The sequence below is a fragment of the Elephas maximus genome, chromosome 25, assembly GCF_024166365.1.
Source record: "Elephas maximus indicus isolate mEleMax1 chromosome 25, mEleMax1 primary haplotype, whole genome shotgun sequence".
Lineage (NCBI taxonomy): Eukaryota > Metazoa > Chordata > Mammalia > Proboscidea > Elephantidae > Elephas > Elephas maximus.
The window spans coordinates 52,847,926-52,868,002 of record NC_064843.1 but is presented as its reverse complement, the minus strand read 5'-3'; the positions used below and the strand labels follow the sequence as shown (position 1 = coordinate 52,868,002).

General features: G+C 38.7%; 1 protein-coding gene across 11 annotated transcripts in view; it reads left to right on the top strand.

The window, feature by feature from the left end:
* Window positions 1-1,113, top strand: part of TASP1 (taspase 1) — a 353,923-nt gene extending 352,810 nt beyond the window's left edge. For 5 of the 11 annotated variants that reach the window (XM_049868969.1, XM_049868966.1, XM_049868967.1 and 2 more), the window contains one exon: window positions 33-1,110. In XM_049868969.1, the coding sequence (XP_049724926.1) occupies window positions 33-125 (93 nt within the window). In that variant the 3' untranslated portion in view covers window positions 126-1,110. Of the gene's footprint in view, window positions 1-32 lie in introns of all 11 variants that reach the window. The other 6 variants (XM_049868962.1, XM_049868961.1, XM_049868963.1 and 3 more) reach the window with 3 other exon arrangements.
* The last annotated feature ends 18,964 nt before the right edge of the window (window positions 1,114-20,077 follow it).

Here is a 20,077-nt window from a genome sequence, read left to right as displayed (position 1 = left end):
ATCTCACACTCTCCCTGTCTCCCTCTCTGCAGACCCACATTTCAAGACTCCCTCCCGGTGCGGTGGCAGGACAATCCATCGCAATCGAAGGTGGGGTTTGCCGCCTGGAGAGCCCAGTGAACTGATTCTTCCAGGTGAGCAGGAAGCACCTGAAGACATTTCAGAACCTCAGCTTTCCAGGCTTTTTAACTGCAGTTGGACGTTTCATCCTCCTCCTTTTATAATTCCTCCTGTAACCTCGTGGACCACTCGAGGCACAAGTGCTGCTGTAGCTAGCTTTTAGTGACGCATGGCGGGTGAGTGTGACTGAGTGTGGCTGTGTGTGTGTGCGCGCGCGCAGCGTGTGTGCTTGCTTCTTCCTTGATGAAATAGAAACTCCTCCTTATTGTGTAAACTAAAACGGAAACAATTAAATCTTCTTTACAAAATGTGTGCTCTAACTGTTTACAAGTAAAACCTAAAGTTGCAGAAAATAATTTTGATTTCGTAAAGAGGTACCAACTGTCCTTGATGTGTCTGAAATGAAGAGTCAATCTGCTTGTTTAAATGATTTGACAGTGGTCGTGCTCCATTTAATAACTGTAATAAGTAATAAAGTGTTTTTATTTGTTAACCAGTTTAAGTGGATCCTGTGGTAGCTTAAACTGTTGTTCTCATCCCTCATATGGGGCATTTTTCTGTAACAAAGAATGGTTTCAATGAAACAATCTAGCAGAGAATTAAGGTCAGGACCTTTTTAAGTAAGAGTCTTATTGATAAAGTTTGTACTTTTTTCCTCAAGCTCTTCTAAGCTTCAACATTGCATAGCCATGCGCTGTAGGCACTATATTATGGAAGGGTGCGTGAGGAGGACAGACAGTAATGCCGCCTTGAATTTGTGTACAATGGAATGTTATTTACAATGTAACACTGTAAATAAGAAAGCAAAGTTTATGGAAAAATTCAATAATATCTTTGGTTCTTGTTTAAGTATATTTTTAACATAAAGGCACAAAAATAAAAGAAGCATATTACTGGGTATAGTGTGTGACTCCTCTTCTCAGACTAATAAATTACCTTTAAAGTCTAGTTTGGAGTTTTTTGTTTGTTTGTTTTTGTTTTTTGCTTATTTGTTTGTAAAGTGGCTTCTTCCAGAAATCATACCTATCCATCCACTGCTGTTATGGTTGTTCAAGTCTTATCCCTGTGCAGTGGGTGTACACACCAGAAAGATGAAAGTTGAGTTTAGTACATGACTTCATGGTTAGTATGGACAGTCCTAAAATTTCAGTTGCAGTTTGATCAAAATTGCGTTTAAAAAAGGAAAGAGAGGGAGTTATTTCTTGATTTAAAAAAAAGAGAAGGAATAAAATCGCTTCCCTTTGAAAAATGATAGTGGCAGCTAAAAACGCAATAGTTTCAGTTGATAAATTGCTGCTAAATGTTACATTTAGTGCTTCTGGAGCACACAAGAAAAACAAGACTTTCCTTTTGATTTTATATATAAGAAGTGGTTATCAAGATGATACTAAAGACAGACTTGCTCAGGAGGAGGAAGTTCCCTGCACCGTGTAATCATGGCTCTGGGCAGTACCTGATAAAGCCCCAGAAGAAATTATACACTTGACATCGATGTATGGCCAAATTATAAAGGAAAGACAACCAAAATGGAGTGGGTGTAAATATGAATGATTTGGAAGTTGCTCATTTATATTCCTCACACAGGCAATTACATTTGTCTCGCTGTGTTCTCATAGACAGATTGGTGCCATGGTATCTGTTTCTCATTCTTAATGAGGCTGAGAACTTAGTAAGAGATGGGCTGGCTGGTGGGCAGCCTTTGGCTTCAAAAGCTTTCAAAGACCTGTTACCTGTTGGCAGGGTTTTTTTCAGGAACTGGACAGGCTCATGTAAAACTATCAGGACACATAAATAAAAAAAAATAGGAGCCTGAAAATCATCTGACCTGTTTCACCAGGAATGCCATTTCTTTCATCTCCTTTTGTCTCCATTCCATTCATATTTACAAATTTGGACTAAAGACCCCTTTTATGAAGAGTTTTAAAACTGCTTGATGTAAAGGAGCACAGCCCCGCAAGAACCCTCTGTAAAAACATTATTCTCCAATTTTCTAAGTAACTTGTTGTTGTTGTTAATTTAAGGAATATCGAGAAGGCAGGAGAAGAGAAATAAAAAGAGGTGTTCAGAATCATGGAGGCAAAAAATGTTCCTTCACTGTAAAATCAGACGTTAAAGAACAGGTGCCGGAACGAGAGGCTATGACAGATAGAAAACCAACTGCGTTTCACACAAACGTGGAAAAGGTTGTTGGTGTTGGTTGCCATCGAGTCAGTTCTTACTCATGGTGACCCCATGCATGCAGAATAGAACTACTCCATAGGGTTTTCAAGACTATGACCTTCCGGAACCAGATCACCAGGCCTGTCTTCGTCAAACCGCCAACTTCTCAGTTAGTAGTTGCTTAACCCTTGCACCACCCAGGTAGAACCTAATAAGAAATTAGACTCATTCCCTAGTCTGTCTGCTATCACCAAAATTCTGAAGCTGTGTTTTAAGGTGCCCACTTTTAACACAAATGATGTTAAACGCATATGTATATTTTTTTTCTTAAGGCCTGAGCATTGGATGTTTGGTTCTCTTATAATTAAGTCTGGTCTGGATTCCTCAAGGCCATCACTGTGCCTTGCTGTGGGTTTGAGGTCATCAGAGCTTGTTGAGGAGGTGGAGGGAATATGGTCCACCTTCAGGAACTCATGGCTGTTGCCAGCTCTGCCACTTCTCTCCACTTGCAGTGTGTCTGCCTATGGCAAGTTTTTTCTCATCTTTGACTTGCAACTTTTAAATGTGAGCTCGAACTCAGATATCAGGATTTGTTAGAATTGTGTGCAAAGTATATATAAACAAGTCCTAAATGCTAGTCTGAGGTGCTCGTCTGTGAGGAAAGTGAATAAATTTTAGTTTATGAAAATGAGGACATCTCTTTTTGCTGTTAAAAAGTCTTTTTGGGGAGGCCTAATTCCTTGTTTTCTCTCATGTTTGAAAGTAGTGATTCTGCGTACAGGTTACTGCAGATAAGCAAGGGTACTCTATTTTGTCATACTGGAAGGAGGAAAGAGAGAATTTAGAAAACCCCTGGAATTAGTCTTGAATCTTGAGGTTGGAAAAAAGCTTTTAGCTATGACATTTCAAATCAGCCCCTGATCTCTAAAATCTACATGATACTGCAAAAACTCAACCACAAAAAGACAACCCAATTAAAAAATGGGCAAAGGATATGAACAGACAATTTACTAAAGAAGACATTCAGGTAGCTAACAGATACAGGAGGAAATGCTCACGATCATTAGGCATTAGAGAAATGCAAATCAAAACCACAATGAGATTTCATCTCACTCCAACAAGGCTGACATTAATTAAAAAACACAAAATAATAAATGTTGGAGAGGTTGTGGAGAGACTGGAACACTTATATACTGCTGGTGGGAATGTAAAATGGTACAACCACTTTGGAAATTGATTTGGCACTTCTTAAAAAAATAGAAATAGAACTACCATAGGATCCAGCAATCCCACTCCTTGGAATATATCCTAGAGAAATAAGAGCCCTCACACAAATAGATATATACACACCCATATTCATTGCAGCACTGTTTACAATAGCAAAAAGATGGAAACAACCAAAGTGCCCATCAACAGATGAATGGATAAATTATGGTATATTCACACAATGGAATACTACGCAACGATGAACACCAGTGAGTCCATAAAACATCTCATAACATGGAGGCACCTGGAAGGCATTATGCTGAGTGAAATTAGTTCCAAATGGACAAATATTATATGAGACCACTATTACAAGAACGGAAAAAAAGGTTTAACCCAGAAGAAAACATTTTTTGATGGTTACCAGGGTGGGGAAGGAGGGAGAGGGCTCTTCGCTAACTAGATAGTAGACAAGAATTATTTCAGATGAAGGGAAGAACAACACACAATACAGGGGAAGTCAGCACAACTGGACTAATAATCCAAAAGCTCAGAAGTTTCCTGAATACAACCAAACACTTTGAGGGACAGGGGAGCAGGGACAGGGGTCTGGGGACCATGGTTTCAGGGGACACCTAGGTTAATTGGCATAACAGTGTGTGAAGAAAACGTTCTGCATCCTATTTTGGTGAGTGGTGTCTGGGATCTTAAAAGTTAGCAAACAGCCATCTAAAATGCATCAATTGGTCTGAACCCACCTAGAGCAAAGGAGAATGAAGAACACCAAAGACAAGGAAAATATGAGCCCAAGGACAGAAAGGGCCACACAAACTAGAAACTCCATCAGCCTGAGACCGGAAGAACTAGACAGTGCCTGGCTACCGCCAGTGACTGTCCTGACAGGGAACACAACAGAGAATCCCTGATGGAGCAAGAGAAAAATGGAATGCAGACCTCAAATTCTAGTAGAAAGACCAGACTTAATGGTCTGACTGAGACTGGAGGGACCCCAGAGGTCATGGCCCCCGGACTGTGATAGCACAGGACTGAAACCATTCCCGAAGTCAACTCTTCAGACAAAGATTAGACTGGACTATAAGACATAAAATGATACTGGTGAGGAGCATGCTTCTTAGCTCATGAGATTATGTGGGCAGCTCCTGTCTGGAGGTGGGACGAGAAGGCAGAGGGGGACAGGAGCTGGTTGAATGGACATGGGAAATACACAGTAGAGAGAAGGAGTGTGCTGTCACATTGTAGGGAGAGCAACTAGGCTCATATAACAATGTGTGTATACGTTTTTGTGTGAGAAACTGATTTGAATTGTAAAGTTTTACTTAAAGCACAATAAAAAAAAAATGTTAGAAAGCAAAGATGTCACTTTGAGGACTAAGGTGCACCTGACCTAAGCCACGGTATTTTGAGTTGCCTCATATGCATGTGAAAGGTGGACAGTAAGGAAGACTGAAGAAAAATTGATGCTTTTGAATTATGGTGTTGGTGAAAAATATTGAATATACCATGGACTATCAGATGAATGAACAAATCTGTCTTAGAAGAAGTACAGTGAGAATGCTCCCTAGAATTGAGGATGGCAAGACTTCATCTCACATACTTTGGACATGTTATCAGAAGGGACCAGTCCCTGGAGAAGGACATCATGTTTGGTAAAGTACAAGGTCAGTGAAGAAGTCCCTCAACCAGATGGATTGACACAGTGGCTGCAACAATGGGGTCAAGCATAGCAAGGAATGTGAGGATGAGGCAGGATTGGTCAGTGTTTTGTTCTGTTGTACACAGAGTCACTATGAGTCAGAACCAACTCAGTGGCACCTGGCAACAAGAAGAAAGGTGTGCCGTGACTTTAAGAGATTTGAATTGACCAAAACAGTGGTTGCCAGTGTCCTGTGTCGTGAATGTGTCTCCATAATGACCATAATGCTATACCAACCTCATACAATGCCCATTTCCAGCAGCCCATTTCTCAAGCCTGGATGTCCATAACATAGTGTTTATGATTTTGAATATATCATTTATATCCACTGTATTTATGTATCCTAATTTGCTTATACAGTCCATGCGAGTTTTTAATTAATTCCCATGGACAGACAGTCCTTGCTCTAGAAATTTCATGAAGCACTATAGTTTTCTGTATAGATCAATTGGAACTTGTCCGTAAGTCTTCCAGTGTAAACTTCTGTGAGTAAATGGATGGCTTTCCTTACAGAGGCAGCCTGAAGCCACGTCCTACAACTGGCCATCCACAAGTTAAAAAAAAAAAATTTTTTTTCTTAAAACAAAATGTTTATTAAGTCCATCACATGAATTTGTTCTGACATAAATCCTGTAATTGCTCAACATTTTGAGTCCTTTTTTGCTGCGAAGCCCAGTGTCTTTGTCCACAGTGGTGGAAGTGGGTGCCTTCAAAGATGCTCTCTGGGAATTTTGCTCTCTCTGGTGCGCTCTGCCACAACCAGAATCTGAGGAGTAGTAGTATTTATTGTTAATGATCCGTCTGTTTGACTTTGGCAAGGAGAATATCAAAGCTACACCAAGCACCTGGTTTAAATTTGGGCATAGCTGTATCTCTTTCTCATTCTCTTTGAGGATGGCTTCTGCTCTCTTAAGGTATTTATCCATTCCCGGATGCTCATTTTTTTTTTTTTTTTTTTGGCAAGTTCAAATGCCCTCAAAAGCTAGAAGAGTGGAGAGACGGTAGTAAGAAACCCTCATCATTGGGGTATTGATGGTAGAATTCTTGCCTTCCATGAACCAGGCAGCATTTCAATCTGTTGTACGTGGGGTCACCATAATTTGGCAATTCACTCAATGGCAGTAAACAACAATTTTCTTCCTGGCAAGGATACGTAAGAATGAAGGTAGGAATAACAGCCAGTGTCCTTAGGGACAGGCAACTATATAACAAAGTATAAAATGTCCACTTTCACGCAACTTATTTGCTCTTAGAGAATAATATGAATTTATTGCCCAAAGAGGGCCCAAGGTGATGACGTTAAATGACAGACCATGTTTGTATGGATAGAGGACAGGGCAGTGCCCACTTCCAAAGGTAATGGAGCAAAATGACCCTGGATTTGTGAGTTCTCAAACTTTAAAGTCACGTATCTTACCTGAAGAGAGAAGAATGCATAGCCATAATTTTACATATCAAAAGAATCTGATTTCTAAATTCCAAGAATAACACTCCATACAGATCTGATAGCTTACTTTTACTTCCCAGCAACCGTTCACTCACCGTTGGAGTAGTTCATCATCGGGTAAAAAACTTACCAAAGTGATCTAGGTGGAAGCCACTCCCCTCTACTGAGAAAAGGCTGAGCCCAGATGAAATGAATCCCTGTGCGTAGCTTTAAATGGTTTTACTTTAGCTCTTCTCTAAACCTCCCTCTACAAGCTGACTAACCAGGAGAGGGAGATGTGGGTGGGTGAGAGTAGTGGGCTACAGGGTCACTTAGTGTGTGGGAGGTTGTCAACATAAAATTAATCCTTTCACATTAATGTTTGTTCTGGGACCTTAAGAAAACTTAAGGAAAACAGTGCCTTTCCCCAATACTTAATTTTGGGTTCAAGTTCACACAGCATTAGCCCAAGTGTCTGTGATCACAGACCCACAGGCTGACCAAATTGACCAGGCAGTTTTTGTTTTCCCATGCTGCTGCTGTCTCTAGCATGCAAGGTCAAAGAATGGATTAAATCTAAAACTGGCAAGGGCTTCCCTCCAAGGTGGCACACTCAGCTTCCAGAAGACCATCAGCGAAGCCCAAGGTAGTTTGTTACAACATGTTGTGGAAAGCAGGAGGGAAAGTGAGCACAGTGGTTTCTCCTTTACATGGGAGAGTCACAGAAGTGCTGAAACCACAGCAGGCAAAGCCAGAAAAACTGGGCAAGGGTACCTACCGCCTTGAACTGCTGTGGGGAATTCTCTGATTATCAACAGACCTTCAGAAGCTGGAAAGAAGAAAAAAAAAGTCTAATCTAAGCAATTACTCTAACCTCTCCTATTGCTATTAAGTTTGGGATACAAAGAGTTGCTCCTAAATTGGCCTTTCCTGGCTTGGAAAATCCAATAATGCTTAAGAAATGGGGTATCATATTCTAATATATTAAGAAAAACATCTGTGCCTGTGCTATTTTCCATGTAGAAGTGGTGTTTTTAATCTTTCCTCCCAAGTTCTTCCCAAAACCTGTCAACTAACAGTTTTCCCCATGCTGGTTAATGGTAGCTCCATCCTTCTGGGTGCTCAGGCCAAAACTCTTGGGGCCATCTGTTTCAGGTATCTATTGCTGCATAATATCGCCCCACCACTGAACCTTAGTGGCTTACACAACAACCATTTTATTTGCTCACAATTCTGCAAACTGGACTTGGCTTCACTCTGGTTTTTCTGCTGCTCTTGCTCATGGTCATGACTGCATTCAGCTGAAGGATGAGCTGGGAATGGACTTCCTTCTTTCTCCATGCTGATCAGGGCTTCTCCTTCTGCACATGGTCTTTCTACATGGTGTTTCCATGTGGTCTCTCCCAGGACCACAAAATTGGAAGCTGCCAGGCCTTCTCATGGTTTAGGTCCAGAGCTAGTACAACATCTCTATTGCCACATTTATGGATTAAATCAAGTCACCTGGCTCAGCCCAGATTCAACAGAAGGAGAATGGATAAGAGCATGACTACTGGAGACAAGGTTCATTGGGGGCCACCAACCTGATAGACTCCATATCATCTTTGAATCTTTCCTTTCTTTCATACTCCACAACCAGTCCATCAATGAATCTTGTTGGCTCTTCTTTAAAATATACCCTGAGTCCAATCACTTCTCACCATCTCCACTGTTACCATCCAGATGGTCTGCTACCTGAATTATTACAATAGGCTCGTCACTGGCCTCCCTGCTTCCCACTCATTGTCCTGACGTTCACTGGTACACCCAGCAGCTAGAGTGAGTCACATCATAATGCTCCTCAGATCAAGACCTTCCAATATATGCTTTTTCCTGGAGCCTTGGGATCTCCTCCCTATTACTCTCTGACCCATTTCCTTCTATTCCCCTCACTCCCTCTCCTTCAGCCATCCTGTCTTCCTTGCTGTTCTTCAAGTCACTCTGTCATTTTTCCAACTGAGATTCACCACACATATTCTACCTCACCTTGGAAAGTATGTTCCTAAGGAAACCACGTGGCTTGGTCCTTCCTCATCTCCCTCACATCTTTGCTCATGTGTTCTAAGGATTCGAGTGTTAGCATCTTTGAAAACCATTATTCTGCTGACCATAAGCAATGAAATGTACAGTGAATTGAGGGCAGGACATCAGATGCTGGTTCCGATCCTGCCACTAACCTCCCATGTGGCATTGAACAAGTCCTTTAAATTCTTAGGGCTGCAGTGTCCTTGAGTGCCAAATGAAAAGTGTTGGATTAGATCAGAGTTACCTAGAACCTAGGCATCCTTAAAAAATACTAAGTCTGATAATCCTGGGCCCACAATAAGCCAGAGTTTTAATTTGCTAGAGAAGATGTTATAGTCCACCCCACCAACTTCATGCCTTTATATGACCTACCTTGATATAACTTTGTTTAGTCAATATATAAAACTTTGATATACTGTGTTGAAATAGGCACTCATATATTGCTGGTAGAAGTATAACATGATACATCACCTATGGGGGCAATTTGACAATATCAAAATTACACATACATTTACCCTCTGACTCCGCAACATGCTTCTGGCAGTGGAGTTTATCCTATGAACATACTCCACGCATACTGAAAAAATGGTATGTGTATGAGGATATTTGTTGTAGCATGTTTGTAAAAGCAAATTATTGGAAGTAACCTATGCTCATTATAAGGAACGTTGAATGATCCATCGTTTATCCACACAGTGGAGTATTACACAGCTGTTGAAAAAAGAATGAGTTTCTCTCTGTACTGCCATGGAAAGATCTTCAGGATATATTAAGTGAAAAAAAGACATGTAATGAATATTATATACAGTATACTGTCTTTGGGGTAAGAAGTAGGATAAAGACTATACATTTGTATTTTCATGTATTGCATAAGAAATTCTGGAAAGATATTGTGATCCTTAAGGTTGTGTGTCAACTTGGCTGGGCCATGATTCTCGGTGCTTTGGCAATTAGGAGGTAGTTTTGCAGTTGTATGATGATGTGATCACTTCCCATGATGAGATTGGATACAATGTGATCACCTCCATGATGAGATCTGCTGTGAGTAGCCAGTCAGTAGAAAGGGAGTTTCCTTGGGGGTGTGCCCTGCATCAAATATAAGTGGACCCTCTGGCAAAGCTCTTGAGCTTTTTGCGCACTCTGGATGCTGCAGCTGGCTCCTGTCCGTCCGACCTCCATTTCTTGGGACATGCGCTAGCAGCTTACCTGCTGTCTCACCTGCCGATCTTGGGATTTGTTGGTCTTACCAGCCTGTGAGCAAGAGCCCTGCTGTCTGACCTGTCAGTCTTGGGTTTGCCAGCCCAACCCTGCAGCTACATGAATCAGAAAAAGCTTCCAGCCTGACCTCTACAACCTCGTGAACCATTTCCTTAACATAAATCTCTTTATATAGATATTCATATGCTTTACTGGTTTTGCTTCTCTAGAGAACCCAGCCTAAGAGATATAAATAAGAAATAAAAGTTGATATATGTAAGAGTAATGATTCTGTTGTTGTTAGGTGCTATTGAGTCAGTTCTGACTCACAGCGACCCTACGCACAACAGAACAAAGCACTGACTGATCCTGCGCCATCCTCACAATCATTGTTATGCTTGACCCCGTCGTTGCAGCCACTGTGTCATTCCATCTCATTGAGGGCCTTCCTCTCTTTCCCTGACCCTGTACTTTACCTAGCCTGATGTCCTTTTCTAGGGACTTGTCCTTCCCAATAACATGTCCAAAGAACATGACACAAAGTCTAGCCATTCTCCCTTCGAAAGAAAGAGCATTTTGGCTGTACTTCTTCCAAGACACATTCGTTTGTTCATCTGGCAGTCCATGGTGTATTCAATATTCTTCGCCAGCACCATAATTCAAAGGCATCAATTCTTCTTTGGTCTTCCTTATTCATTGTCCAGCTTTCACATGAATATGATGCAATTGAAAATACTGTAACACTTCTTATGCATATAAACTTCCAAACACACGTTTCTCATAAACATGCATTCAGTGCTTTCCCTCCCCACCCCATCTCATGGAATTAAGGAATAGCAATTTTTTCTCCTAATTCAGCCATGTATTTAATGCAGCAATACCAACTACAAGATTACTGGAAAATGCCATCTGGCTTCTCTGTTTAAATCGTTCTGAAGATAAAGAATCCACTGCATTATAAGGAGGTCCATTAAAGTTAACAAAATCTTGCTTATGTTCATTTTCAAATTGCCTTCCTGTGGCTTCCACCCAGTGATTTTCCCTTCTGACGCTACCAAACCAAAAATCCCAAACCAGTTGCCTTCAAGTTGATTCTGACTCATGATGTCCCTATATGTGTCAGAGTAGAACTGTGCTATGTAGGGTTTTCAGCAGCTGATTTTTTGTAAGTAGATTGCCAGGCCTTTCTTCCAAGGAGCCTCTAGGTGGACTTGAACCTCCAATCTTCTGGTTAGCAACTGAGCATGTTAACTGTTTGCACCACCCAGGGACTCTTCTTTTTCCATTAGTGCCTGTAGAGGAAAGAATAACCAAACTTGAAGATAGCTCAGTAGAGATTATGCAATCTGAAGAACAGAGAGAAATTAAAATTAAAAAACAAAAGAACTGTCTCAGACAAGTGTGTGGGATACTTTTAAGCACACCAACATATGCAGTATGGGAGTGCCAGAAGGAGAGGACAAAGAGAAAAAAAGCAGAGAAATATATTTAAAGAAGTTGTGGCTGAAAACTTCCAAAATTTGCTGAAAAACATCAATCTGCACACCAAGGAAACCCACCAAATTCCAAGTAGGATAAAGGCAAAGAGACCCACAAATAAACCCATCATAGTAAGATGCTAAAAGCTGAAAACAAGGAGGACATCTTGAAAACAGCAAGAGAAAAAAGAAAAATTCCTCACTTACAAAGGAACCCCAATGAAATAAACAGCCAGAAAACAGTGGAATGACATAGTCCCAGTGCCAAAATAAAAATACTATCAACGAAGAATCTTATATCCAGCAAAACTATCTTTCACAAATGAAGGAAAAAATAGCTATTAACAGATAAACAGATACTGAGCAAGCTTGTTGCTAGCAGGTCCCCCACAAGAAATACTAAAGGAGGTTCTTCAGACCGAAAGCACATGAACTCAGATGAAATTCAAATTTACATTAAAAAAAGAGCATTGGTAAAATTAATTATGTAATTGTAAAAGACTATCAATGAAAATCATTCTTTCCTTCTCTTAACTGATTTTTAAAGCAAATGCATATAAAAATATATATGTAATTTAATTTTTGACCCTATAGAAGTATAATATATCTCATAATAACAGCACAAAGGAGGTGGGTGAAAACAGAGTTCTCTTGACATAGGGAAATCATGCCAGATTGTAACTCAAATCCATAGGAACAAATGAAGAGAACCAGAAATTGTAAATAAGAAAGTAAATATAACAAACACTATAAATATATACATGCTCTTCTTTCTTATATCAGCTTCCTTAATAACACTAAATTATACTAATAATTTTAACAATGAATTGTCAGTTTTTGTACATTTATAGATATGATATGTATAACAATAGCACAATAGAGCTATATAGATGGAATGTTTCTATATATTACTGAAAATTAAGTTAGTATAAATCTGAAGTAAGTTCTGATGAGTTAAGGTGTACCTGGTAAGCCCTAGAGTAACCACTAAGAAAATAACTAAATAGAAAAACAAAAACATTAAAGGGGTTAAAATGTGACACTAAAAAATATTCACTCAATGCAAAAGAAAGCGGTAAGAGAAATAAAGGAATAAAAAGACAGGAGATATATAGAAAACAACAACCAAAAAAGTAAATAAATGGCAGGCATAAATCTAACTATTTCAATAACATTAAATGTGAAAGGATTAATCACTCCAATCAAAAGGCAAAAGATTGCCAGACTGGATGAAAAAACAAGATCCAACTATATGTCTTTTACAGGAGAAAACTTTAAATTCAAACATTCAAATAGGTTGAAAGTTAAAGGGTAGAAAATACATACCACGCAAACAGCAAACATAAGTAAGCTGGAGCTGCTCTACTAGTATCAGACAAAATAGACTTTAAAACAAAATATACAACTACAGATAAAAAGGCAAATTTTATAATTATACAAGTGTCAATCCACAAGGAAGTTACAAAATTATAAACATACAGCCATCTAATAGCGGAGCCCCAAAATACTTGAAACAAAGGATGACAACGTTGAGGAGAGAACTAGGCAATTCAACAGTAATAGTCAGAGACCTCAATACACCACTATAAATACTGAATAGAATAAGCAGATTAACAAGGAAATAAAAGACTTGAACAACACAATATACAAACTTGACATAACAGAGATTTATAAAGCACGCCACCCAACAATACCAGAATACACATTCTTTTTGTTGAGCACATGGAATATTCTACAGGATAGACCATATGTTAGGCCATAAAACAAGACTTATTAAATTTAAAAGGATTGAAATTATGCAAAATATATTCATTGATCATAACATAAAGAAATTGGAAATTAATGACAAAGAAATTTGGAAAATTAAAAAGTATATGGAACTTAACTAGCAAATAGCCAAGTGGTCAAAGAAAAAAGCATGAGGGAAATTAGAAAATACTTTTGCGTCTTGGCTCAAGTAGATACATGAGACTAAATGGGCAGCTTCTCTCTGGAGGTGAGATGAGAAGTCAGAAGGGGACAGGAGCTGGTTGAATGGACATGAGAAATACAGGGTGGAGAGAAGGAGTGTGCTGTCACATTGTGGGGAGAGCAAATAGGGTCACATAACAATGTGTGTACAAATTTTTGTATGAGAAACTGATTTGAATTGTAAACTTTCACTTAAAGCACAATTTAAAAAAAGAAGAAAAAAAAACGGTTCTTCAAAAAGATCAACAAAATCAACAAGTTGTTAGCTACACTGACCAGGAAAAAAGAAGACTCAGATTACTAAAACTAGAAATGAAAGCAGGAACATTGCTACTGACTTTATAGAAATTAAAAGAACTATAAGGTAACACAATGAACAACTTTATAAGTTAGGTATAAGTTAGGTAACCTAGGTGAAATGGACAACTTCCTATAAAGACACAAACTACCAAACTACCAAAGCTGAGTCAAGAAGAAATAGAAAACATGAATAGACCTCTAACAAGTAAAGAGATAAAATTAGGAATCAAAAACTTTCCACACAAATAGTCCAGGACTAGATTGCTTCCCTGGTGACTACCATCAAATATTTAAGGAATTAACACCAATTCTTCACAAACTCTTCAAAAATACCTAAAAGGAGGAAACACTTCCCAGCTTATTCTGAGTACAGCCACTTTGAAAACAGTCTGGAAGTTCCTTAAACAATTAAACAAAAGTTACCATATTATTCAGCAATTCCATTCCTAGATATATATGCACAGGAGAAATGAAAACCTGGCTACACAAAAACTTGTACATGAATTTTCATAGCAGCATATTTCATAATAGCAAAAAGTGGAAACAACTCAAATGGCCATCAACTGATGAATGGGTAAACAAAATGCAGTATATCTTTACAATGGAATATTATTTGGCAAGAAAAAAATGAAGTACCGATACATGCTACAACATAGATGAAACTTTAAAGTATTATGCTAAGTGGAAGAAGCCAGTCACAGAAAACCACATATTTTATAGTTCCATTTTTTGAAATGTACACACATTTGCTTATTTTAAACCACTCAGGATCCCCTTATTCTGTACAAATGACTGCCTCTTGGTCTATGTACACGTTTGCTGATTTTAAACCATTCAAGGTCCCGTTATTCTGTATGAATGACTGCCTCTTGGTCTATGTACAGGTTCCACATGAACACAATTAAGTGTTCTGGAATTCCCATTCTTTGCAATGTTATCCATAATTTGTTATGATCCACAGAGTCAAATGCCTTTACATAGTCAACAAAACACAGATAAACATCTTTCTGGTATTCTCTGCTTTTAGCCAAGATCCCTCTGACATCAGCAATGATATTCCTCATTCCATGTTCTCTTCTGAGTCCAGACAGAATTTCTGTCAATTCCCAGTCGATATACTGCTGCAACCATTTTTGCATTAAAAAAAAACAATTCAGCAAAATTTTACCTGTGTGTGATATTGTTCAGTAATTTCTACATTCTGTTGGGCACAAGTATGGATCTCTTCTAGTCAGTTGGGCAGGTGGCTGTCTTCCAGATTTCTTGGCATAAATGAGTGAACACTTCTAGCATTGCATCTGCTTGTTGAAACATCTCAATTGGTATTCTGTCAATTCTTGGAGCCTTGTTTTTCGCTACTGCCTTCAGTGCAGCTTGGAGTTCTTCCTTCAGTACCATCTGTTCTTGATCAAATACTACCCTCTGAATGGTTGAATGTCGACCAACTCTTCTTGGTACACTGACTCTGTATATTCCTTCCATCTTCTTTTGATGCTTTCTGCGTCTTTCAATAATATGCCCATAAAAAAAAAAAAATTTTTTTTAACCCTTCAATATTGCAACTTGAGGCTTGAATTTTTTCTTCAGTTCTTTCAGTTTAAGGAATACCAAGTGTATTCTTTCCTTTTGGTTTTTTTAACTCCAGCTTTTGCATATTTCATTATAATACTTTACTTTGTCTTCTCAAGCAGTTCTTTGAAACTTTCTGTTCAGCTTTTATTTATTTCTTTTGTTCACTTTAGCTACTTTACGTTTAAGAACAAGTTTCAGAGCCTCTTCTGACATCCATGTTGGTCTTTTCTTTTTTCCCTGTCTTTTAATGACCTCTTGCATTCTTCATGTGTGATATACTTGATGTCATCCCACAACTCGTCTGGTGTTTGGTCATTAGTGTTCAATGCCTCAAATCAATTTTTGAGATGGTCTCTAAATACAGGCCTGATACACTCCAGGCTGTACTTTGGCTCATGTGGACTTGTTCTAATTTTGTTCAGTTTCAACTTGAACTGCATATGTGCGGTTGAGGGTCTGTTCCATAGTCCTCCCCTGGCCTTGTTCTGGCTGATGATGATGACTTTCTCCATTGTCTCTTTGCACAGATGTAGTTAATTTGATTCCTGTGTACAAGTATGCCTAGGAGATATCGTGGGTTTGGGTCCAGACACTGCGATAAAGTAAATATCACAATAAATCGAATTACATGATTTTTTTGTTTGTTTCCCAGTGAATATAAAAGTTACATTTACGCTATACTGTGGTCTATTAAGTGTGCAACAGCATTATGTCTAAAAAAAATAATGAACCATAAAAACCAAACCCATTGCCACCAAGTCGATTCCGACTCATAGCAATTCTATAGGACAGAGTAGAACTGCCCCATAGAGTTTCCAAGGAGTACCTGGTGGATTTGAACTGCTGACCTTTTGGCTAGCAGCTGTAGCACTTAGCCACTAGCCACCAGGTTTTCCAAAAAAAAAAAAAAAAAAATGTATATACCTTAAATAAAATTAAAAAAAAAAAACACTTTATGGATAAAAAATGCTAAGCATCATCTGATCCTTCAGGGAGTCATAATCTTTCTGCTAGTGAAGGGTCTTGCTTCGATGTTGATGGCTGCTGACTGGTCAGGGTGGTGGTTGGTGAAGGTTGGGGTGGCTGTGTCAATTTCTTAAAATAAGATACAATGAAGTTTGCCACATCGATTGACCCTTCCTTTCACAAAAGATTTCTGTTTGACAGCATTTTACCCATAGAACTTCTTTCAAAATTGGAGTCAATCCTCTCAAGCCCTGCTGCTGTTTTATCAACTAAATTTATGTAATATTCTAAACCCTTCATTGTCATTTCAACAATGTTCAGAGCATCTTCACCAGGAGTAGATTCCATCTCACGAAACCACTTTCTTTGCTCATCCATAAGAAGCAACTCCTCACGTGTTAAAGTTTTATCATGAGATTACAGCAATTCAGTCACATCTTCAGGCTCCACTCCTAACTCTAGTACTCTTGATATTTCCACCACACCTGTAGTTATTTCCTCCACTGAAGCCTTGAACCCCTCAAAGTAGTCCATGAGGGTTGGAATCAACTTCTTCCAAACTCCTATTAATACTAATATTTTAACCTCCTTTCATGATGAATCATGGATGTTCTTAATGGGGTCTAGAATCCTGAATCCTTTCCAGAAGTTTTTCAATTTACTTTGCCCAGATCCATCAGAGTAATCACTATTTAGAGCAGCTATAGCCTTACAAAATATATTTCTTAAGTAGTAAGACTGGAAAGTCAAAATTACTCCTTGATCTATGGGTTGCAGAACAGACGTTGTGTTAGCAAGCATGAAAACAACATTAATCTCCTTGTACATCTCCATCAGAGCTCTTGGGTGACCAGGTACATTGTTAATAAAGCCAAACACCACACCCAGTGCCGTCGAGTTGATTCCGACTCATAGCGACCCTATAGGACAGAGTAGAACTGGCCCATAGAGTTTCCAAGGAGCGCATGGCGGATTCGAACTGCCGACCTTTTGGTTAGCAGCCGTAGCACTTAACCACTACGCCACCAGGGTTTCCTACATTGTTAATAAGCAGTAATATTTTGAAGGGAATCTTTTTTTCTGACCAATAAGTCTCTATGGTGGTCTTAAAATATTCAATAAGTCATGTTGTAAACAGATGTGCTGTCATCAAGGCTTTGTGGCTCCATTCATTTAGAGCACAGGCAGTGTAGATTTAGCATAATTCTTAAAAAAAAAAAAAAAAGGCCCTCAAATTTCTGGAATGGTAATTGAGTGCTGGGTTCAACTTAAAGTCACCAGCTGCATTAGCCCCTAACAAGAGTCAGCCTGTCCTTTGAAGCTTTCGAGCCAGGCACTGACTTCTCTCTGGCTATGAAAGTCCTAGATGGCATCTTCTTCCAATGTCTATGCCGAAAACCTGCTGTTTAGTGTCGCCACTTTCATTAGTTATTTTAGCTGGATGTTCTTCATAACTTCCTGCAGCCTTTACATCAGCACCTGATGCTTCACCTTGCACTTTTATGGACACAGCTTCTTTCCCTTAACCGCATGAAACAACCTCTCCTAGCTTCAAACTTTTCTTCTGCAGCTTCCTCATCTCTCTCAGTTTATAGAGTCGAAGAGAGTTAGGGCTTTGCTCTGGATTAGGCTTTGGCCTAAGGCAATGTTGTGGCTGGTTTGATCTCCTATCCAGACCACTACATCTTTCTCCATATCAGCAATAAGGCTGTTTCATGTACCATTCCTGTGTTCACTGGAGCAGCACTTTTAATTTCTTTCAAGAACTTTTCCTTTGCATTCACACGTTGGCTAACTGTTTGGCACAAGAGGCCTACATTTTGGCTTATCTTGGCTTTTGACACGTCTTCTTCACTAAGCTTAATCATTTCTTGCTTTTGATTTTAAGGGAGAGATTTTAAGGGTTATTAATTGGCCTAATTTCTATATTGCTGTGTCTCAGAGAACAGGGAGGCTCGAGGTGAGGGAGAGAGGCCAGGGAATGGCTGGTTCCATGGAAGAGTCAGAACCCACACAACATTTATCGATTAAGTTTGCTGTTTTTATGGGCTCGGCTCGTGGCACCCCAAAACAGCTACAAAAGTAACATGAAGGATTACTGATCACAGATCATCATAACAGATATAATAATAATGAAAAAATTTGAAATATTGCAAGAATTACCAAAATGTGAGGACATGCTGTTGGAAAATGGCACTGACAGACTTGCTTGACAGAGGGTTGCCACATACCTTCAATTTGTAAAAAAATGCAATATCTGCAAAGCAAAGTGAAACACAATAAAACGAGGCATGCCTGTATTCCATCTGGTGAGGTCGACATGTGTAGTCACTGTTTATGTTGTTGAATAAAAGTATTTCCAATAAATAGGTTATTTGTCTTGCAAAATTCTGTACAGCAGTCTCCAGCATCGTTTCTATCACTAAAGCCATATTTTCCAACTGCAGGTCCTTCTCCTTTGTTTCCAACTTTTGCATTCCAACCACTAGTAATTATCAGTACATCCTGATTGATATTTTATCAATTTCAAACTGCAGGTATTAGTAAAAATCTTTAATTTCTTGTTAGTGGCTGGTGTGTAAATTTGAATAATGGCCGTATTGACTGATCTTTCTTGTAGGCATATTGTTATGATCCTGTCACTAACAGCATTGTACTTCAGGATAGATCTTGAAATGTTCTTTTTGACAAAGAATGAGATGCCATTCCTCTTCCATTTGTCTTTCCCAGTGTAGTAAATCACATGATCGTCTGATTCAAAATGGCCAATACCAATCCATTTCAGCTCACTAATGCCTAGGATATTGATGTTTACATGTTCCGTTTTATTTTTGACAACTTCCAATTTTCCTTGATTCATAATTTGTACATTCCACATTTCAATTACTAATGGATGTTTGCAGCTGCTTCTTCTCATTTTGAGTCATGCCACATCAGCAAATGAAGGTCCTGAAAGCTTTACTACATCCACATCCTTAAGGTCAATTCTACTTTGAAGATGCAGCCCTTCCCCAGTCGTCTTTTGAGTGCCTTCCAACCTGAGGGGCTCATCTTCCTGCACTGTATCAGACAATGTTCCACTGCTGTTTCTAAGGTTTTTACTGCTAACTCTTTTCAGAAGTAGACCACCAGGTCCTTCTTTCTAGCCTATCTTAGTCTGGAAGCTCCACTGAAACCTGTCCACCATAGGTGACTCTACTTGTATTTGAAATGCCAGTGGCATAGCTTCCAGCATGACAGCAATACGAAAGTCACCACAGTACAGCAAACTGACAGACGAATGAAGGACATCATTATTACGTCTAAAACAATTCTTTTAATATAATCAAAAATCTAGTCAGAGTTCAAATTTTCAATTGTCTTACAAATGTCATTTTTAAATGTTTGATTGAGGTGGAAAGAAAAATAATCACAGTTCTCTAGTGTTAACATATATTATTTTAATTTAATGGCACCAAAAAAAAAAAAAAACTAAAATGTACAAAAAGAAAATTATGTATAAACCTGTTATGCAATCGTAACTCCAAGTAGATTTCCAAATTAATGCAAAAAAACCCCAAAACCAATGAAGTTCTTGTTAACAGTGATTTAATATAATGAATTACGTTACATTGCTTTACGCTGTTCTGTTGACCTTAAATCATTATTTGATTTAATTTCAATTACTGTGTTTTTCAATTCTATAATTTTTGTGTGGTATTTCTTTATATATTTTTTTACCTTGCTTAGACTTTCTATTTTTTTGCTGAGACTTTCTATTTTTTTATTTTTTCAAGCACATCATAACTGCACATTGAAGCATTTTATGAGGACTGCTTATAAATCCTTGTCAGATAATTCTAACATTGTTTTTATCTTGATGTTCTCATCTGTTGATTGTTTTTCGTCATTCAAGTTCAGATCTTC